The following is a 22,980-nucleotide window of genomic DNA, read 5'->3' on the forward strand; positions in this document are numbered from 1 at the left end:
TATGCAATGAGGAAAGGGCTTTCCTTATATTCCTCTCATCTTTCCAGATCATCTCATCAGCTCTCAACACATTTGCAGTGAAATACAGAATATCAGAGCTGGAAAGGATCTTAGTGATAATCTAGTGCAACGCCCTCCTTTAATGAACACCAGGAACAAGGCCCTGATATGATGACTTATTGAATGCCCATCACCCCGCTGGTCAGGGGCCGAGCAGGGAGCAGAACCCAGGCTTCCTGACTCACAAGCCGTCCAAGGAAGGGTCTCTCCTGCCTGCCAGAGATATGTTTGCATGCTTATGTTACAGCTTGTGTCTGCTTAGGGGAAAAACCAAACCGAACCAAACCAAACAAATCAGCTGAAAGTTGAATGTAAATATTCTAATCAAACAGCATAGTGAAGTAGCTTAGAACTTCTGAAAAGGTCAGCAAAAGGAATTAAGAGCTACGCATATTGTCAACTTTCTCGAAACCCCTCCTTAAAAAAACTTTAATTATTATTGCTGTTATTGCTAGCATCTGCCTTCACTTAGGACACTGAGCCACCACTTTCTTTAATATCAAGGCTCTCTAATTTACAGTGAATTTCCAAAACCCCATGCAAGAAGTATCCCCCTTCATGGCAGACAGAAAGCTTTCCCTGCCTCAGCAGATGGCCCTCTTTCCAAGAGGCCTTTGTTACCACAGTGTTCTAGTACAAAAAGACAATGTGGACCGACGTCTGCTCCCTGCTTTCACCGTTACTGACCACTCCGTTTCCTCCCCAAGAGGCCACTTGGAAGCCAGGATTGGGCTAGAGCAAGAAAAGAGGGTCTGGAAAAGAGCCTCCTAGATCCCAAATCCTTTCAGTTATGTATTGTCTTAGCTTCACTTGTTTTACTGGTTAATTCTTTAGACCGGTTTAAACCTCACATCTTGTTCTTAATTATTAACAGGGCTTAATCTGTTAAATGTACTGTAGTTGACAACACACAAAAAATTGTTCCCGAACCTAGGGAGGGGATGGGAATCAGAAAACACTCTCCTACCTCTCTTCCAACCACCTGGAATATTCTTGTATAATCCCGGGTTGTGCAAATGAAACAAGCCGTAAACTGAATTGAAGGCTCAGGAGACAGAAACTGGAATGATGAAAAGTCAGCGGTAGAATGGGATTGAGGAGTGAGGGCTGTCTGGTACGGGAGAGAAGATGTAAAGGGATACATATGTATTCTAACTCTTAGGACATCATAAAGGCCCATTAACCCTAGAAGTGACAATCTCAGGAAGCTACCAATAACCAAAGGTTAAAAGACCTGGGGAGTTGCTTCAGTTATAGCAAAGAGGCACTAACTTATCCAGCAGGCAGTCAACAGTCAATTTGCCATCCCCAGGAGTGGTATAAACTAACGCAAGCATGGCTAAAGGAAATCAAGACTATTGGAAGATATCCCTGAACACCAGGGTCACTGAGACCATCTGAGATACCACGCTGGCCTGGCCTCTGGGGCTGATCCAAAGCTACAGCTCCCCCGAATAAAGACACTTAGCCTTTGAATGACTTATCACTACTGTTCACCATCACAGGAAATTAATCTACACAGTTGCATCCTCTACAGATTCTAATTCTGTTCCCAGTAAAAGGCAAAGACTCCGAAATGGTCCTAAAAAGGGTACAGCTGTCTTCCAACTGGAGGCCTTGTCGGCAAACTCCTCTTTCAAGGCCCCGTTGAGGAGAAAGCATGATAATCACTAGCCCTGTGTCAGAAAGCCCCAGAAGAAGCAGCTAACCTCTCTCCTCTCTCTGCACTGAGATGCCCCTCCTCCTTTACCCCACCCTGTAAGCACCTCTTTCACCAGCCACCTGTCAAAATAAAGCAAGCCACGGATCTTTCAAAAACTGACACTGGAAAGAAGCCGTTGGACGATTTCTTTCCAGGACCTGTTGAAAGATAAAAGATGAAGTGGACAATTTAAAGGGCGAGACTGTACCCTCCTGATCACAAAGCTGAAAGCAGACAAACCGTGGAAGTCAATGACAGAGGAAACGCCCTTTGACCAGAGACAGACACTAGGCATAGCAAAGTTATTTTCCATAAAGAATAAGAAACTGAATTAAGCCATTTCACAACTAATAGTCATAAAATCTTCTCATTGTCAAAAACTGGGAGAGGAGTGAGAAGGAGGGTTATTACAAGCCCCTCCTTTGAGAAAAAATGACACTGCTTTCTAGGAAGTTCTGCTTAGATGACAAATGTTTTTAGGAAGGGTTTTGTTTGGGTTTTTCCCCTTTGTTTTGTTTTAAGTGGGACCCACAGACATGTGGGAAACCCTCCTCCAATCAAAGGGCAGAAGAACCAGAGAAAAAGGCACTGCCCTGCAAGCAACTAATTCGTACTCGCCTTCAGGTTTAATCCCCCCTCCCACCAACCAACATTTGAGCTGCTTCTGGGATTATTGCTGAACTAGGTTTTTAGGGACCAAAGTACATGTAGGTTCCTGGCAAGAGCTGAGAGAGGGTGCATCTGGGAAATGCTGGAAAAAACAACTGAACTCTTAGAGCTGACCAAGTCCCTGGGTTAAACCTCAGATTTCATCTCCTCTCTCTTCCCTGCACACCTGAACAGAGGAGCCTGGAGTGTGCCGCCAGCATACTTTAGACACCAGGGGAACGTTTCCTTTTTTTTTTTTTTTTTTAAGCTTTCTGAAATTAAAAAAAAAAAAACCCAGAGATTTACATAAAATTTAACTTAAGGAAGTTCTTCAGCAGAAGCCAAACACATAGGGATGAAGATGATCATTGTTATACTCAATGTAAAACCCAACACACACATCTACAAACCACCAGAAATAACTAAACAGCTGTATGGGGTACGTAAAATAGATTCTGGTACATCAACTTCCGGGACTACTATACAGCTATTAGAAAATTTGAATTCTATAGAACTACAGAAGCACTTTTCATGTTATGTTAAAAATAGCAGATACAGGAGGAATTGGATGAAGGTGGTCAAAAGGTACAAATGTCCAGTTATAAGATAAATAAGTACTAGGGATGTAATGTACAGCATGATCAATAGAATTAACACTGCTGTATGTTATATATGAAAGTTGTTAAAAGAGGAAATCGTAAGAGTTCTAATCACAAAAAAATTTTTTTAATTTTCTATCTATACAAGATGATGAATGTTCAACTAATCACTTCATGGTATATGTAAATCACATCATTATGCTATATGCCAACTATATCTCAATCAAACTGGAAAAATAGCAGATACACCAAGTACTATAATTTAAGCCACATTAAAAACGTGTACATGTGAATAGGGATTGGGCTGTGATGTGCAAAGGATATAAAAGTTACTCATTATTATTACTGTTATATCATCTTTCCAATTGGAAAAAATGTAACCTACCATAAACAGCAATCTCTGGAGGCCAAATGACACTCTGACAATTCTGAGTGCCAGGTACAAAGTCCTGAGAGCAGAGTTAGTCAGGACAGGGAGAAGAAAAATGGCTGAAGAATCAAAGATGCTGTCCAGCTGCCCCAAATGGTTTCAATCCCTAGATCTAAAGTGGCTTCAGCCCACGGGCTCTCACTTCCCCTGGTATGTAACTCTTTCTGGTTTTCTGGACATTGCAGGTGGCTGTACTTGCTGCCATCATGGGGCTGTTACAGGAGAGCTCTGACTCAGAGACCAAGAGATATGAATTCATACACAAAAGGAAGCAGTTACGCAGAAAGGTAGAAGAGGTGAATTCTTTAGACTGAAGATAATACCATGGATCCGAAAGCCAGACTGAATTTCTCAAATGTTGCTTCTTGGGGTTTTTATGGGAGATCAGTACAATAAATGAAATCATGTTGATGACACTGATTATTATACTGTTTGATGTCTTTTACATAAAAACCTATATAATAAATTCTTTCCAGGTTTAGTAACAACAAGAAAGTGTCTTGCCTGAATAACTGTCAGGTTTTTTTTTTCTCAGATAAATGCTACCTGGAAAGCCTACTGGCATAGCCCATTCACTGGCATAAGCCTTGCTTTTAGAATTCCTCATTCCCTTCTCCTTCCATCGTGTGTCTTTTTATTTTCTGTTTACATAAAATGGGTTACTCTACATAATGCTTTCCAAAAAGACCCATAGTGAGTGCTCAGTACATACTATCTATTGTAACTAAAATAATGATGATCACTGATTGTAGGAATATTACTGAATATGGATTAAATAATCTTAAGTAGGTAGGGTTTATATTACAGTTAAATTTTTAAAACCTTGGAAGAAAATGGCATGACTTCTCAAAGTTTCAGGCCCTGCCAGATTTTTAAAAATTAAAGACATATGGCTGAAGAACCGGTCACCAGCACCCTTGCTGTTGAACGGACCAACAGATTTCCATTAATAAAGCAATTAGAGGGCTAATGAAATCACGTTAGCCTCTTCTTGGTTTGTTGTGTTTTTTTTTTTTAATATTTATTTATTTGGCTGTGCCGGGTCTTGGTTGCGGCATGCGGGATCTTTGGTTATGGCATGCGGGAACTAGTTCCCCGACCAAGTATTGGACATGGGCCCCCTGCATTGGGAGCACAAAGGCCCAGCCACTGGACCAGCAGGGAAGTCCCTCTTGGTTGTCTTTTTAAAATGGAAAAAATTTATCAACATTGACTGATTAAACAAAACAAATATTAGGAAAGGAAGAGAAGAGAAAGGAGATGAGAAAGGCCTGGTCAAGGTTACAATAAATTGTTTAGAAAAGAACAAAAGCACAAAAGTCAACTACTTCAGTGGACAGAATTCAATACAACCAACAAACGTACTGAAGTGATGTGGTATTTGAAGAAATCTCCAACATTTTACATTTAGCTGGAGTAAAATGTCCTGCTATTCTTCCTGGGGTTTTTTTTGTTTTGTTTTGTTTTGTATTTTGGCTGCGCCACACAGCATGTGGGATCTGTTCCCCCACCAGGAATCGAACCCGTGCCCCGTGCAGTGGAAGCTTGGAGTCCTAACCACTGGATGGCCAAGGAAGTACCTATTCTTCCTTTTTTTTTTCTTTTTAATATTCCCTCCAATTAAGAGGGAGTAACTCCTTTTTTTAACATAAATTCATTCATTCATTCATTCATTCATTCATTTTTGGCTGCGTTGGGTCTTCGTTGCTGTGTGCGGGCTTTCTCTAGTCGTGGTAAGCGGGGGCTACTCATTGCGGTGGCAATGCACGGGCTCTAGGCGTGCGAGCTTCAGTAGTTGTGGCACGCGGGCTCAGTAGTTGTGGTGCACGGGCTTAGTTGCTCCGCGGCATGTGGGATCTTCCCGGACCAGGGATCAGACCCGTGTCCCTTGCATTAGCAGCGGATTCTCAACCACTGCGCCACCAGGGAAGCCCTATTCTTCCTTTTTTAAATTAAGGATCAAAATTGTCCTTCATTTCCAAGAATGACTATACAAGTGAAATACTTTAAGGACATTTTAATGGTCCTTTGGAAGCTGTCTGCAGTTGGGGTTCTGCTTTCTTCCACAAGAGCGTACAGTACTAAATATACACTATTATGAAAATTTAAGGTTTGATCACACATCAAGTAACTTGAAAATGGTGAAAAATTCCTTTACAACCAATTTTTAAGAAAAACACTTAATACTGAGGCAATTCATATTTGGCAAAATACAGGATCTAAATCTTACGGTTCTTAAGTGTCACCCCAGGAAGCCACAAAGCATTGGCATAACACTCCAGCATACAGCACAGATTCAAAGACATTTCTGAAATTAATAACTGCGCCAATGCAGTCATTTCCCTTTATTCTTAGTGATCAGCTTGCATTCCTCTCACATGAAAAACACATCTCAATTTTTCGGGTTGTTTTTCCCTTCTGCAAACTCTGAGGATACAACAGCTGCTGGGACTTCAAGAAGGAAAACAAATATCCTGCCCTAACAGCAGAACTGCCATTAGTCGCTCATGTTGCTATGGTCAATTATAGAAATGCCTTCTATAAATTTGACTAATTGGAGGGAATATGAGTTGAATTATACAATATTTTAAAGAAACACAGATTTATCACTTTTAAACCCAAAGGGACTTCTCCCCGCGTTCCCACCATCCGAAGTTTTAAAGTAACTCAGAGACCCTACTTCAATAAACGGAGATATACTCGTAATTAACACAATGGTTTCAATTAAAATGGCTGTTCCTGAGGTGTTTGGAGATCCTGCTTCCCCTATGCAGGTGTCAAACATCTCCTAAGATCTTATTTACACCATTCATTTGCCTAGGAAACCCTTTTATTACAGATCCAGCAGAGATAAAGAAGCCTAGCCTCAGCCTCCATTATCCCAGAATCTCACTGTATTTTACTTCATTCTTGAGCTTAGGAGCAACCAAGAAAATCTCTGGGCTCTAAGAGAAACACTAAGAGGTTATTGGAAAAAATGGTCCACGCTGTGTCTGTTTTAAAAATAAAACCAGAGACAATTAATCACTTCTCCCTAAAAACTTAAAGCTATGTTTAGATAGCTAAGGACTGGTTTGCCCCAGCATGAACCCACACATCTTAGTCCACACCATGAGTACTTCGTAGCATATGGACCATTTGCTTGATTGGACAACAAGAAACAAAATGCTTATTTCTATTTTTAATCAGGCAACTTATCCTTATATATTGATAGTGCCAGCCTATTGTATTTAAAATAGGGCATACGCCAAAATCTTCATATTTAAATCCATATATAAAATAGGGAACACCTTAATCTGCGTATCTACGCAAGACTTGGCCCTTGCATACAAACATACGCACCCATTTACTACAGATACAGCCAGTTCACTGCATTAAATCAAGAGCTTGGGGCTTCAGCCTTCATCACTCCAATACAGACTGTCCTTGCTGTAAAAGGAGGGGGTCTGGATTAGAAGATGGTGAAAACCACTGGTTTGTAACCAGGAAACACTGGGAATACTGGGATCTCATGACTACTTGCGCACTGGTAGGTAAAACTGCCAAGCAGGCAAGGTGGTGCCTATACGTAATTCAGCCTCAGGGTTCCTCATTAGAGCTTGGAATTTCCAAACATACTAACAAAAATAAGGCCCTATTTTTATCCAGAGTACTCATCTAAAATTCTGAAAACCATCAATCCTATTTCAATTTAAAAATATATATATAATAAAATTCTGAAAAACACTCCTTCTTGAAATGGGGACAACCCTGTTCTGAGGGGCTCAATGTACGGCAGGGAATGTTCCTTCCCATCCTGTTCCAATGATAACTGCTAGAACACTTATCACTTGGGCTGCATTTCCTTACAATCCTATCATCTCCCTGGCCAGCCTCCGCACTTACCCTCACAGCCAGGGTCCCCCTCTTGTCTTGGAGACCTGCACACTTGGTTGCCATTCATAAAGCCTTGGAGAGGGAAGGAATCCTGCTACCAACTGGCAAGAGCATCTGGCCCATTTCTGCTGACCCAGAATTCTACTGGAACAGTCACTGCGGGGCCAGAGGGCTTCGTGCTGAGCCACTCACTGGTCAAAAAAACTCACATTTCAATTATTAGACAAATGCAAATCAAAACAACAATGAGGTACCACCTCACACCAGTCAGAACGGCCATCATTTAAAAGTCCACAAATAATAAATGCTGGAGAGGATGTGGAGAAAAGGGAACCCTCTTGCACTGTTGGTGGGAATGTAAATTAGTGCAGCCACTATGGAAAACAGTCTGGAGGTTCCTTAAACTAAAAATAGAGAGTTACCATATGATCCTGCACTCCCACTCCTGGGCATATACCCAGACAAAAGTATAATTCGAAAAGATACACGTTATATAAACGTTCATAGCAGCACCATTTACAATAGCCAAGATATGGAAACAACCTAAATGTCCCTCGACAAATGAATGGATAAAGAAGATGTGGTGTATATACATACATATATGTATATATACACATACACATATGTGTTTATATACATACACAGATGTATATATATATACATACACATACATATGTATATACACAGAACATTAGTCAACCATTAAAAAGAATGAAATAATGCCATTTGCAGCAAACATGGGTGGACCTAGAGATTATCATACTAAGTGAAGTAAGTAGACAGAGAAAGACAAATATCATATGATATCACTTACATGTGGAATCTAAAATACGACACAAATGAACATACCTACGAATCAAAAACAGTCTCACAGATATAGAGAACAGACCTGTGGTTGCCAAGGGGGAGGGGTGGGGGAGGGAAGGATTGGGAGTTTGGGATTAGCAGATGCAAACTGTTATATACAGGATAGATAAACAACAAGGTCCTACTGTACAGCACAGGGCACTATATTCAGTATCCTGTGATAAACCATAATGGAAAAGAATAGGAAAAAGAATATATATGTATAACCGAGTCACTTTGCTGCCAAGCAGAAATTAAACACAACATTGTAAATCAACTATACTTCAATAAAATATTTTCTAAAAACTAGCATTTCTGTGGTCTCTATGGGGCTAAGAGTGGACGCTGACCTTTCACAGAAACCTGGCGGCTTCAGTACTCATGGTACCTGGTGGTTCCCCCGCAGAGCACCCCGAGAACAGAAGACAACCGTGCAAAGTGACACAAGAGTTCACCGTGCACTTTCTGGTGCCCACGTAAGCCCCGTCTCTAAAATGATGGCCGAGAGATAAAACCAGAGAAGAGTGCTCCGTGTAAGCCTCGCTAACTTAGGCCCATCTCCCCTGTGCTGCTCCAAGTACTCCGGCCTTCGCCTCAGGACCCACTGGCAGGAACAGACCCTGCCATTCAAGTTGCAGGGGCGGTGGTTGTGATGGTGTAAAACGCACATCTCCTAGGAAGTGAGAAGAGCCCCACGGGCCTAAATGGGGGTCTAAAGTTCCAGCACACTGTGCTTCACTCCGATCACGTGCAGTATGCACTCAAGACTACTTCTCCTTCAAAGTAGTTATCAGAACTGTCACTAAATACTGATTTGGAGAATTACCAAGTCAATATGTGTCTCACCGTTTAGACCGTGACGCCATGCATGCGAAGCCTGTGCCCTCTTTGGTCGCTGCCTTACCCTCAGTGCCCAGCACCATGCCCGTCAATTCAGAGGTAGTCGCTAAGTAGTTGCTGAATGAACCTTCAGCCCAGGCACCCTCTTTCTACAGATGGAGGGTCAGATGTGTAGCCTCACACTCACAAGTAGGATGCTCTTAGTCAGGAAAAAGCTTTCGGACGGTTAAGAGCACGCTACTTGCCAGGAGGAATCACTCATGCATTCATTCAACAAACATCCGAGTGCCAAGCAACACACTAGACACTAGGTGTAGGGCAGTGAGTAAAAGAGGCAAAGTCCCTGCCCTTAGGTCAGATTGTGAGAACTGAACAGAGCAGTGGGGGAGAGGGACAAAGTGTCTGTGGGGGGCATTCTAGTTTACACAGAGGTCAGGAAAGGCTTCTCCATGAAGGTGACAGGTAAGCAAAGCCCAGAACCCTGTGAGGGAGCCAGCCCTGCTGAGGAAGACAGACCAGTATATGGGGGAAAACGATAAAAAGCGCGGGCTGGCATGGGAGGGGGCCAGAGGCGGACCCTGTAAGGCCTCCTAAGCGTCTGGCTTTCGGTCTGGGTGGCAGTGGGAGTCACTGGAGCACTTTAAGCACAAGTGATAAGGTCAGAGTGAGGTTTAACAGAATAGGATCACACTGGCTAATGTGCTGGGAACACACTGGTGGGGAAGAGGCTGGAGCAAGAGCCAGAGCAGAGAGACTCGTCAGAGGCAACTGCGATAATCCAGGGAAGAGGTGATGGGAGATGAGATCAGGACGGTAGTTACCGAGGTGGTAAAGAAGGGGACAGATTCTTGGATCCATCTTGAAAGCAGAGCTCAAAGGCAGAGATTCTGAGAGAGCATCTAAACAGAAACATTTCCCACCCAGTCACCTAAATCTCTGTTCTGATCCCAAGAAAACGAACAGTCTCTTATTTTGGAAGGTTCTGATTTCTTCATTTGCCCTCCAACCTGAAAGACACAAGACCATCTCCTCCCATCGCCGCACTGCTTAATGATCAACCCACCTCCCACCAGCAGAGCCTTCTTCCCAGAATGAATCCAGGCCCGTGGGACCTGAAGAGGCAGGGGAAAAAGAAAGTTACTTCCACACTGGGGATAAACAAGGCAGAATATTAACCAACCAGCCAGCTGGGGGCATTTAGTTCGGATTCAGTTTAAAGTGAACCCACTGCACTCCTCCCCTTAAAAAAAAAATTCTCCCCATAAAAACAAAAAACTATTCCTCATCATAGCCTCTGACACATCCTAGTCAGAGAGTGATTTTCAAGGACTATTTCTGAAGTACACCAGTGAAAAGCTGTCTTGCGTTGCTTTTTAAAATCTTAGCATGGGGAAATATTCTATAATTAAGGCAATTTTAACAATAGTAGATAATAATTTGACTATAAATTGTAAGGAATGCAGTGACTGCTTATTCTGGCACCAAAGAAGCAGGACTTTCTGTGAAGTGACTGCCAAGAAAAATGATACTCCCACTCAGGCTGGACCATCGCAAGCAGTAACTGTTAACCACATGCTTCACACTGCAGTTTGCAAGGACACAGTTCTTTGTTTTCATCTCTAACCAAACACCAGACTGAAAACTCAACAGAGACAAACCCGGGTGGTGGAATAGAAACAATAACTGAAGGGAAAATTTTTTTTCTGCGGCTTGATGCTTGCTGGGATGCCGACGTCAAGGGTTTGGAGAACTAAGGAAACCTCTGCAGTCCAAAAGAAACCACTTCCCAGTCTGCTCCTGTAGACAGAAGCCCAACATCAAGAAAGAAGCCAGGCTTAAAGAGGCTTGCGAAAGCCAACGGACACAAAGTAGCTGGGAGGAGAAAGAACTGGCATGAAAAGAATGGCTGGGATGAAGGGGGGGGACCAGGTGACCTTGAGCTAGACTAGACAAAGACCACAACCCTGCCTGGGGCCCAACCTGAACTGCCTGGGGAAGGGGAGGGACTCGAGCACCTGGCTGAGAGTCTAAAGGACCAGGAGCAAGGCTATTTTTCCTATAAGCACCTCTGCAGGTACAGCGGAGTTCCTGTTAATGTCTGGAACAGACAATGTAAGAAGCAGCAACCATTTGTCTACCAGGATTAAAACAAACCACATGAAATACTTAGCTCCCACCTCTGAGCAAACTGAGAAATAACACTACATTCTAAGTAAAAAAAAAAAAAAAAGATTCTTTTTCTCTTTCTAACTCAGGCATCTAGGACTAAACGTATTAGAAATTTTAAAATGAATAGCTAAAAATAAGTTAACTGAATTAAAAGGGATGGATGAATAGAAATATTCATTCCCAGAATGAATACAAAAGTTACAAATCATGCTTGAACTTCTTTGTGAACCACGAACATTTCTCTAACACCTATCATGTGCCGGGCAGTGTGATAAAAGCTGGAGCTGCATGGCCGTGACCGGGCAGCGACAGCTTCTTTTCCTTTAAAGGTTCCAACAGCCACCTCATCAGAGACAAGGACCCTCAAATGTGTCCTCATTCTTTTTTTTTTGGCTGTGTTGGGTGTTCGTTTCTGTGCGAGGGCTTTCTCCAGTTGCAGCGAGCGGGGGGCCACTCTTCATCGCGTGTCCTCATTCTTAATACAGGGCTCCCATCCTTAACTTCTAGTGTTTCTTTAAATATGATTATCCATTTACTTAGTTTGGTAAATGTATAAAAGGGAAACCAATATTCACAGATTTAAACCTGTCACCTCTAAGTCAAAACCAACTCTTGCCTTTTAGTGACTTCAGGTCAGCATGTCAGTTTCCCAAGCTGAGCGCAGCAGGTGGTAACAGCAGTAGGAGCAAAATCTGACATTCTAGGGGGATTAAAAGACAAGGTGCAGAGGAACAAAATCACCAACCGAAAGCTCTGAAGTGAGTAAACCACTGAATTAATAATACTCAGTGGTATTAATATTAATATTAAAATACTTTTTTTTTTTCCAGAAAAGGACAAAGTGACACACAGAATTGACTCCTTATTGACCCAGCACTGCTGGGAAACTAGGTGCTCTAAAAAGGTAATGTGCTTTCAAGAGCAATTTTTGTATTTCGAAGATGTCCACTCTTTCTAAAATATACTTTCTGGGAAATCCCTGGCGGTCCAGTGGTTAAGACTCTGTGCTTTCACTGCTGAGGTTCAATCCCTGGTGGGGGAACTAAGATCCCACAAGCCACATGGTGCAGCAAAAAAAAAAAAAAAAAAAACCTTCGGAACTTTTAAATCAGAATATACCAAACACAATTATTTAATACTGCCCTGAGGGACTTCCCTGGTGGTCCAGTGGTTGCCTGCCTCCAAACCCATCCCTTCCTCTGATGGGTCCACAACCCAACCAGCACTACTTGCTACTCCTAATCAGGTAAGGAGTAGCAAGTGGTGCTGGGAAGCCAGGTAACCTAAACTTTTTATCTTCCCACATTTAAACCCTATCTACCTAATTTGAATGTAAGTGCCTCAAAAAAGCTTGATTCTGGTTTTAAACGAACTCTTTGAATCCCCAGCACGTAGCATTCTGCTCTTGATGGAAGAGCTATTCAATCAATGATTGCGGATGATAAATTTCTGAAGGCCTTTTCTCCAAGTAGAATGCATGGGCTTTATGACAGCTGTTTCCATCATTTAGCTTTTCTGCTTACTTCCACATTCCCAGCTGTGTTCTGGATGGTTGTGCCGGCCAGAAGCCTAGGGATTTACTGTACTTCTATTTCTTGATAAGATACTTGAAGAGAATAAACACATGGCAAAGAGGACATTAAAGTAAGGGATAAAGAGATTTTTTTATTTTACCAATAAAGAGAGGGGAAGAAGTATCACCTAGCACACTGACACTTAATCAATAAACAACAGCAAGGCTGGATTCCCGTCTAATTCTCTCCAAAGTACTCTCAATGTCCTAGTCTTATTTCTCCACCCTCAGCAAAGCATCACTGGTTATGGCATATACTTGCGCCTTGATTAAAAAATATTTTTCCCAAGTTTAACAGACGTTCCTGGACTTCCCTGGTGGCGCAGTGGTTAAGAATCCTCCTGCCAAGGCAGGGGACACAGGTTTGAGCCCTGGTCCGGGAAGATCCCACATGCTGCGGACCAACTAAGCCCATGCGCCACGCCACAACTACTGAAGCCCGTGTGCCTAGAGCCCGTGCTCCGCAACAAGAGAAGCCACCACAATGAGAAGACCGCGCACCGCAACGAAGAGTAGCCCCCGCTCGCCACAACTAGAGAAAGCCCGCGTGCAGCAACAAAGACCTAACACAGCCAAAAATAAATAAATAAAATAAATAAATTTTATAAATAAATAAATAAATAAACCAGACGTTCCTCTTAAATCCAAGTTAGCCAAGATTGAAACAAGCATGCACTGGGTCTAAGTCAAAGCTCTCTTCTGAGATAACACTTTGTGATGAATTTCATTGGAAAATTCAGAATCACAGAATCTCAGAGATGGAAGGGAACTCACAGATCATCTAGGGCACTGGTTCTCAACCATGGCTGCTCATTAGAGCCACTGAGGAGCTTTTAAAAAGTTACCAAGACCTAGCTCCACTGCCAGAAAGTATGATTTAATTGGTCTGGGGTGATGCCCAGGCACTACTGGATTTTAAAAGCTCTCCAAGGACTTCCCTGGTGGCGCAGCGGTTAAGAATCCGCCTGCCAATGCAGGGGACACGGGTTCGATCCCTGGTCTGGGAAGATCCCACGTGCCGCAGAGCAACTAAGCCCGTGCGCCACAACTACTGAAGCCCATGTGCCTAGGGCCTGTGCTCCACGACAAGAGAAGCCACCGCAATGAGAAGCCCGTGCACCGCCACGAAGAATAGCGCCCGCTCACCTCAACTAAGCCCGCACACAGCAACGAAGACCCAACACAGGCCAAAAATAAATAAATAAATAAATTTATTTAAAAAAAAAAGCTCTCCAGGTGCTTTAAAGCGTAGCCAGGGTTGAGAATCACTGATGTAATCCAGTATTCTAACAACCCCACTCCCATTTTTCAAATCGAGGAGAAAGAACCTCACCAAAGGTATCAGACAACTGATTTGTCACAGAGCTAGGCTAGAACTGCTCTTTTCAAGAAACCATGGCCTTTCCGTGTAAACTACTCCACCTAGGACAGTGGGATTTCTTCCCTCTCCCCCCGCCCTTCCTCCATTATTTCCTCTTTTCAATAAACCAATGTCCTCACCTATCCCAAAGTAAATGCATCTTCTGAATATACTCCGTCTTGGAATCCCATTGCATAATTCTTGACAATCTAAACTAGGTCTGTTTCCCTGTATCCACCCACTTGCTTCTTTCACAGAACTCCGGGAGGTTAATCAGGCATGGCTGCCCCTTAAAGAAGCCATATTGCTTTTCCTCTAAGAGGCTGGACTCAGCCCACCCTTTTCACCATTATCATCACATGGGCCCTTTTTCAAATCCCTGGCAAGGTTCACCTCTGATTCTCTTTCAGCTGACTTAATTTCTAGTTTGTACCTGCCCTGCCATACCTCGTGGACTTCCCTCTTCTGCTGGCTTAAACTTTCCATTTTGTGAAAGATGCCTTTTTCCCTGAAGCACCTCTTTCACTCTGCCAGTTAGTCATGCCGGGTTCTTTTTCTCTTCCCCCAAGCAGCTGGTCTTTTTGATGTCTGGCACACATTTATCTGGGCTTCCAATAAGATGTTTTTACATAGTTTCCAGGCTTCCTGGAGGTTATTGACTTTTTTTTTTTAACTCTTCCATTCAATTTTTTTCCTAATTTCTAACATTTGTTAGAGTTTCTTTTTCAAACGTTGAATACCTGGTTGATGGATCTCTTTGATTTTTCTCTCCCACCAGATTGCTGAATTAAATGCATCAGAACTTAAATATATTTCAAATTACCTCCAAGATGGAATCGCTTCATGAATTTTCTGCACTTTCATGTTCTCTATAGTAAGCAACAGATGTTTAGCCAAGTGGAATTGAAAATGCTAGTTTTTACCTGTTCGTATTTTAGCGTGTCTGCTTTTTTTTTTTTTTTTTTTTTTTTTTTTTTGGCCACACCACACGGCTTGTGGGTTCTTAGTTCCCCGACCAGGGCCTAGGAAGTGAAAGCACGGAGCCCTAACTACTGGACCGCCAGGGAATTCCCTGCTTATATAAAATATTGATATCCTTAAGCCTGTGTTCTTCACCTTGGTAAAGACAACAAATTTAAGATTTTATTTTTTTATAGGTAATTGACATGCATCAGACAGCTCCATATGCTGAATCTAAGATGTTAAATTACTCTTCTCCATTTGTTCTAAATTGCCTAATCACAAGTCTCAATTGTTTGTTTCTTAAAGAAGTATATCTCAAGGCGGAAAGAAAAACAGAATTCCGAATCCTTCTGAAAAATTCCTATGACACTCGGTTATTAATGAAGTGGTGAAGATGAGTACGCTCCCAAAAGAATAAAAACATTCTCCAAGTTATAACAACATTTCTAGGAGATTTACTCTAAATTTATTTCACTTCAGAATGTTTAGACCCAAAAGCTTCCCAGGAGAGCAAGAGACCATGGGATGATGATCTATCACCAAGGCAGTATAATCCCATGATAGCACCAGTGTCCTGCCAGACAAGGCGATACAATTGTCTATGTCATCCCCCTACTTGTTTAACAAATACTGCACTGCGCTCACCTGGTACCATTGGGTACACAAAATGCCAGGAGCTGCCATCTGTCCTCAGGTTGCTTATAGTTGAGGCAAGAAGACACACATGTGCCTGCACACATGATGAACTAGGAAACAAGACAGTTGTGTGCAAAGACCATGGATCCGAGTCAAGCAAGCAGGGGATTCGGAGGAAGAAGGCACATAACCCTGGGGAGGTTCAGGAGTGACTCAGTGAAACTATCATTTGAGATACTTGGAACCAGGGAAGCTCAAAGCAGAGGAATGACTCCATTCAAAGCACTGCTGAAAGCAAAGGAAGCTGGCAATATCTAGGATGGAATAGGGGGGTAACAGACAAGAAGCAGTTAAGAACTATTAAAACAGCCTCCCAACAGCTCTCCCTGCCTTCCCCTTGCCTCACCAACCCTGAACTCTGCAGTGCCACTAGCTATCTTCCTGAAACAGCCTGACTAACGAAATTCCCCTCCTCGGAAGCTATCCCCTCCTCAGAAGCTATCGTGGGCTCCCCATGACCCAGGAAATACAACTTACAGTCCTTCTACTGTTAACATTAGATTGTCTCTGTCTGGGTACAACACTTTGCCTGCAAAGGACATGACTGGATCTCTCTACTAGAGCATCAGCATAGTGCTGTGATGATGGTCTTTTACTAGTTAGTTGCTGGTCCTCTCATAGCTTATGTTTCTAAGACCAGCCCCCTATGGGAGTTGGGAAGGTACTTTCTTATTATCTGTACAACATAGCATAGACTATACTTTGGGTCAGATAAGACCTAGGGTTCAAAGCCCACCTCCAACATTAACTAGCTGTAAGACTGCGAATAGATTTCTAAGTCCCTCTGGGGGCTTCCCTGGTGGCGCAGTGGTTGAGAGTCTGCCTGCCAATGCAGGGTACACGGGTTCGAGCCCTGGTCTGGGAAGATCCCACATGCCGCGGAGCAACTAAGCCCGTGTGCCATAACTAGTGAGCCTGCGCGTCTGGAGCCTGTGCTCCTCAACAAGAGAGGCCGCGATAGTGAGTGGCCCCCGCTTGCCGCAACTAGAGAAAGCCCTCGCACAGAAACGAAGACCCAACACAGCCATAAATAAATAAATTAATTAAAAATAAATAAATAAATCCCTCTGAATCTCAGTTTGTCTGTAAAATGGGGATGATGAAGATAATCATCATTCTGATTTTATATGGTTGCTGTGGACTTTAAATGAGACACTCTTGTTTAGGACCAGGCCCAGGGAAAGCACTTAATAGCCACTAGCTCTTTTCATCTTTTCATTGAAGCCAAAATGCATTTCTGGTGAACATATATGGCAACCACCTCAGTGCTAAAACAGATGTTACTGGGGAGCTACAGACCCCTTCCCAACTGACTTAGATGAACACTGATGTTTCCCTTGTTGAGACAACAACAAAAAACCTTCCTTTTTCATTCCTCAGTCTACTCTCCAGCTAATCCTGAAATTGCATGCAACCCAATGTGAGTCAAACAAAAAAGGAAAATAGTAATTATGCTGAATCAAACATTTTATATTTGTATGTTCTAACTAGAGATTGAGCTGCATAAGCCAGAACTTTTACCAAGTTCTTTTTTGAGCATGTCCAGGAGATAGTCCCTGTACTACTTGGGACAATTTCTATACTGACAGGTGAGAAAAATCACAAGTTCTCTGCAAAATCCAACCCATCTACTTAAAGTAGGTAAGAGGGAATACAATTCTTGAAGATATATGCTGTGTGTCTTACATGGAATAATCAACGCAGTATCAGAAAGTATTCCTACTTCTCCAGCACACGTTTTCCCACGTAATCCTAACACAGCTTATGTGATTCCCTCAGAGGTATACATACGAGCATGCGTGCACACTCACAGGTGCACTGGTCATGAACGTAAATGGGAACAGGAAAATAAAAACTCCCGAATCACAACTGTGATGCAAAGTTCTCCTTGGTATCCTTCGATGTCACTGTGGAAGGGACCTTTGGCAAGGTGAAGTAGGTTTCCAACCAACTGCCTCACTCTTCAAGACAATTTCAAGCAAAGATTAGATTAGTAATAAAATGCCAATTGTTGCATATCCTTTATCCTGTCCTTATGGAGGGAGGTGCAATGAGAATGGTAAGATTTTACAATTTCTTGTTATAAATACTTTTTTTTTTTTTTTTTTTTTTACTATTGAACTACCATTAGTAAGTTAATACCCTCGTCCCAAATCCCTTCTCACTTGAACTCCCCGGGTACTCCTTTCTCCTCATCTGTACCACTCATATGGTCCTTATCACACACCATGTTGTATTCCAATCGTGTGTGTGCAAGGCTTATCTCCCTATTACCTGCGAAGGTCCTGGTGGCAGAGACCCTCCCGTCCTTCTTGCTGCCCCCACGATGCTGAGCACAGAATATCGCACACAGTAGGCGCTCCAAAAGATATGCCCATTGAAAGCTGCACAAAAACCCGTCCTTTGTGTTAAAGATCCCTTTTGATCATGGCATCTGGGCTCCCCATTATTTGGTTAAGTTCAGGGGTCAAGTGGATAGGCAATGCAGGACCTAGGTTGGAGCCCCGTTAGCATGCTGTACTCCCTGACACCCTTGTGAGCACATCAAATTATCTTAATTATGATCTAAAAAGACAGAGAGTCCTTAAGAACGTGGAGTATTCTCAAAGCCTCTTCAAACCTCTAGAAGGCAAGTGCAAGGCCATCAAGAATCAAACCTTAAACTTGGGGCTAGGCACCCAGACACTGTGACCCTCTGCCTGGAAAACAATCCTGGACTTTTTGCACTTAAGAAAACATACGCACACACCCCCAACCAAGGAAAGTGCCTGGCAATTAATTCATTCAAGTGGCTACATTGACTATGCTCTCCCAAATGACCAAAATTATCTGAGTGGAGCCCAGGGAAGACAACGACAATGTATGCATCTGGAGAGGCCAGGGTGATGGTAAAGATTACCCCGTTTCTATACTGGCCGTCTAAAGGTATTTACTTGGGTCTGTCTGTGTTGTGACAGTGTCCTAGACTCAAATGAATGCCTCTAACACTCCACATTTTTGAGCCATTCAGTCATGCATTTTTGTTATTGTTGAAAGTGGTGCGAAATTGCACTGCATGAGCTAAAGTCCTTGGTGGTCTTCCAAGGATTCCAGCTAAAAAGGCACTTCCTTTGTTCCTCGGGAGAATGCAGTCCAGTAGGTCATTCAAAAGGGGAAATAAAAGCAGCAGCCCTGGGAGGGAGATGAAGGACAAGACAAAAAGAATAAAATGTTTTGGGTGTGAGCACATTAGCTTCCATTTCCTGCTGCTGGTCACTAATAACGCTCCTATCTTTAGGGGGAATATGTCCAGAGAAATATTTATGCAAAAATATTCCTCAGGTGTTTTCTGGGGACCATGACAATCAAAGGGAACACCTAGCACTGTCCTTGGGCACCCTTCAAACTTCCTTTCTCCTGAGATGCTGGCGGGGGAAGATGTCCTGCCCTTGCAAGCCCGCACAGAACGAAGTTGGAGAAAGTGGGGAGGGCAATTTCACAGCCCACTCCCCGAACGCCTTCAGTCCCCCTCAAAGGCACATATTGTTCTGCATGAGCAGAAGATGAAAACGTGTCACGTTCCCATTAAGTGCATCGCTGCATCTATCCCTTCAAAATGTGGGAATGACAACTGTAGCCTTCACGCCAATCATCTCCGCTGGGCCCCGGGCCCAAACCGTGCAGGGCACAAAGACCCCAGGTCTGACCTGTGGAGCCCCCAAGCTTCAGTGGCTACTGGCTCAACTTTACTTTTTCGAGCGGGGCGGAAGGGAGAGGGGAAAGAAAGAGGGCTTCTTAGGGCTCTACAACCAATAAAATCGCGCCGCTGTGAAGACAGACGTGAGCTCCCCAAAAGACAAGCAGCTCAAGGGCAAACAGTCTCTAATCAGTAACGTGCGAGTTACTTGATAACTCCCAAGGTGCGCGGGCTCCTAGGCTGCTCCAACCATTTCTTAGGTTCTATTTCTAGATAGATGCCGGTCACACTCGAAAAGTGCCCAGCAACTTCCCTCAATTACCTTTGTAATTTATATGTAATTGATGACTGCACTTAATCTCCAAGGTTATTAATAGCCCTTCCCAAAAAATGACCCCCACGTCTTCCTAAGCCTTTGGAAGCGCCTGGTTGAAATTACAGTATTTCCTTTGCTGGCTGCCGGCCCCCTGCCCGCCCCCACCCGGGTGACCAACACCGCGAGGCAAAGGCGCGCTCTGCTCACTTCCATGAAAGGTTCGGAATGGAGGCTTGGCCCCCGGGGCTCGAATCGCTCACTTCTCCGTTAGGTTAAGCTGGCCACCAGCCAGCTAGATTCGTGGTTCTTTCCGAACCCTCGGGGCGAACAGGCTACCTGCGCCGCCGCTGGCCCCAGCGCGGCCCGCGGGACTGCGCGCAACAGTTGGCCTCTCTGCGAATGAGTGCCACCCAGAGGGGATCGGCCCGGCCACCGCCGCCAGCCTGGCGAGGAGGGGCGAAGGGCACCCGCCGCAAAGCTGCCTCCCCAGCGCTCCAAGGAGGGCTTTCACAAACACCCCACGCACCCCCAGCGCCGAAACCCGGTGAACTTTTTCACAGGCTAAGCGGTCTCTATTTGCATAACCATCTCCACACTGAGATTCAGGCTTCCAGTAATCAGTCCTTTCAAAGGTTTATAATTTAAAGTGCAATTAACCCTTAAAATGAGATGAGAAAAAAAGAAAAGGGGGGAAAATACCCTTCTCGTCCAACACGTTCCGGAAAGCAGGAGAGTCCCCAAAACTCAGGGTTTGGAGGAGTGGAGAGTCGTTTGCTTTTTAAAGGCCACTTCTAAAGCCGCTGTAGCTACTAAAACTCCTAATCCGTGTCAGCGGTGGAAGAGAGGCGGGGAGTGGGTTTTTAAGGAACATCAATGAAACATCAAGTTCCACGTTTTGCGCCCCCCGGAACCTGGCAACCCCCACCCTACCCGACCTCTCGTCACCCACACAACAAAGCGGGGAGCCCAGTAAGGAATTCAACCCGGAAAAGGCGAGGGAGCCGGTGACACGCACTTTGCGGGCCAGAGTCCTCTGGGGCTTCCTGGGACCAGGGAGACCGCGGGAGGGGCGGGGGTGGGGGAAGGAAGCAGAGCGCGGGAGTGCCGCCGGGTAACTCGGGGGCGCCCCTCCGCCTGCTGCGCACCCGGGGCCCCCGCGTCCGCAGAGAACGCTCTGCGTCGGGGCTCGCTCTGGCGCGCCTGCCCATTTCTCCGTCTCGGCTACCTGCGTCCGGCGCGGGGGGCGGCGGGGCGAGGGGGCTTCTGCGGCCCCTTCTCCCGTCTCTGCGCTCGCCTCCCGGGGGCTCCCACCTACCGTTGATCTCGTGCGTGGGGGCATCGTTCTTGTCGAAGCCTTTGGACACGTAGAGACGTCGCACTTCCGAGCAACTTTTCGACTTGAGCTCGGCAGCCAGCAGCGCGGCGCTGAGCGCGGCCAGGGTGCAGAGCAGCGCGGGCAAGACGAACCGTGCCATGGTGCCGGCCGGGGCGGACGCGCTCCCACCTTCGGGACGGGACGGAAAGTGGCGGGCGGGCGCGGACTCGGGGACTCGCGAGCGGAGTCTGAGGGCGAGGGGAGTTGGAGGAGTTGGAGGAGGAGAGCAGCAGGAGGAGGAGGAGACGCGGGGCGAAAAGTGGAGCTGGGCCTCGCGCGTCAGGCAACGGTCCCCGGTGCCAGGCGCCCAGCCCGGGGAGGAGGAGGAGGGCGTGGAGGCGGTGCGCGGCCCAGGGGAGCGGAGGCGCGGGCCGGTGACCTCCCGGCTCCGCGGGAGCAGCGATCGGGGCGGGCTGACCGGAGGCGGGACAGGGGCGCGGGGAAGGAGGGGAAGGTGGCAGGCGCCGCGGGGGCCGAGGAGGGCGTGAGGGGCGGCGGCGGGCGCTCGCGGCGCGCGGCTCGGGCTGCCCGGCGCTGGTCCGCCCTGCTAGCTCGACTCGGCTCGGCTCGCTCTGCCCTCGGCCGCACGGCTGTGCCCTCTTCAGCTCTGCCGCTGATTGACTGGCCGGCGTGCGCGGCGACGCTCGACAAACTTGGCCCAGCGGGCGGCACTCGGGGGGAGGGGGCGGGCGGCGGGGGGGCCGGAGACAGGCGGGAGCAAGCAGGGCCGGGACGGGGGAAAACCTGGAAGCGGGGTTGGATCCGGAGCGTCCAAATCCACTTCCTAGGGGGCCCGCACCGGGCGCGCGACGCGCCCTCGCGAGACACGCCCTCGCGCGACACGCCCCGCGGGACTCCTCCCTCCTGCCCTCCTCCCGGGAGGCGGGGAGCCTGCCCGCCGCCCCCCACCCGGGGAGGACAGGCTGACTTCTCCGGGGTGAAGGGCCCAAGCCCCAGGGGACCGAGAGGCTGGGGACTTGAAACCCACGTCCGAGTCCTAGGCCTCCTGCGCGCGGCCACCTGACCCGCTGCCCGCGGGCCAAAGCCGGACGGAGCCCTCCGGCCTCGATCCCTAACCACCAGCACCCCTCCGCCGCTGCTGCAGCCCCGCAGCCTGCAGGACGCTCGTAACCGCCCAGCTCCTGGGCTAGGAGGGGAAAGCGCTGGCATTAATCTCATTGTTTGATGCGGGCACCAGAGGGACTTGGGACTCCGAGCTGGCCCTAGAGCCTCACCTGGCCTCCTCAGACCTGCTTTCCGGCAGACGGTGCTCATGGAGCACCGACCTGTTCGGAAACCTGGCAGGCATTCTCAGACCCCGCAGCCCCCAGTCTGGTTCTGCTACAAGTCTAATCAAACCCTGAAGCGGGAGAACCGCCGCCCTGCCAACCGCAGAGCAAATTCAGGGTTGACCTTGGAAATCTTCTGGCCCAAACCCTCCTTCTTCACGAAGGGAAACTGGGGTCCAGAGAAGCGACTTGCTGATAGCATGTAGCTGGTGCGGGGGGGTGGGGAGGGGGGGCGGGGTGTCCAGAACCCGGGACTTGACTCCCAGGTCACGTGGAATAAAGGTAGACCAGGAACCCCCTTCCCCTCTGCCCTTAAGCCTCTTAACAGAGTCTCACACCTCTCTGGGACCCTGTCTCCACTTAGCCACCTGAAAACTGGAAATGGGTGAGTCTTCCCACCTTCTAAGCTTTGTCACATTCCATTAATGAGTGTTTTTGAAGCTTCTAGGGCTCCTTTAATGAAGGGAACTGTGCAGATTGAGAACTTGTCATTACGGTTGTTATTGTTACAATCTGCTCTAAGAGGTTAGGGTGAGAAGCGCCTCAGACACCTCGGGAGTGT

General features: G+C 46.1%; 1 protein-coding gene and 1 pseudogene across 2 annotated transcripts in view; one reads left to right on the top strand and one right to left on the bottom strand.

Annotated features, from left to right (window-relative positions):
* The window catches only part of GPC4 (glypican 4), a 109,319-nt gene extending 87,527 nt beyond the window's left edge, over positions 1–21,792 (bottom strand). Inside the window, exon 1 of the mRNA XM_082377896.1 lies at positions 21,070–21,792. Within this exon, the coding sequence (XP_082234022.1) occupies positions 21,070–21,229 (160 nt within the window). The 5' untranslated portion in view covers positions 21,230–21,792. The remainder of the gene's footprint in view (positions 1–21,069) is intronic.
* Positions 1–22,980, top strand: part of LOC309621046 (cytochrome c oxidase subunit 7B, mitochondrial pseudogene) — a 576,424-nt pseudogene that overhangs the window by 321,756 nt on the left and 231,688 nt on the right. The window lies entirely within an intron of this gene.

This window comes from Balaenoptera borealis (assembly GCF_965194805.1).
Source record: "Balaenoptera borealis genome assembly, chromosome: X".
NCBI lineage: Eukaryota > Metazoa > Chordata > Mammalia > Artiodactyla > Balaenopteridae > Balaenoptera > Balaenoptera borealis.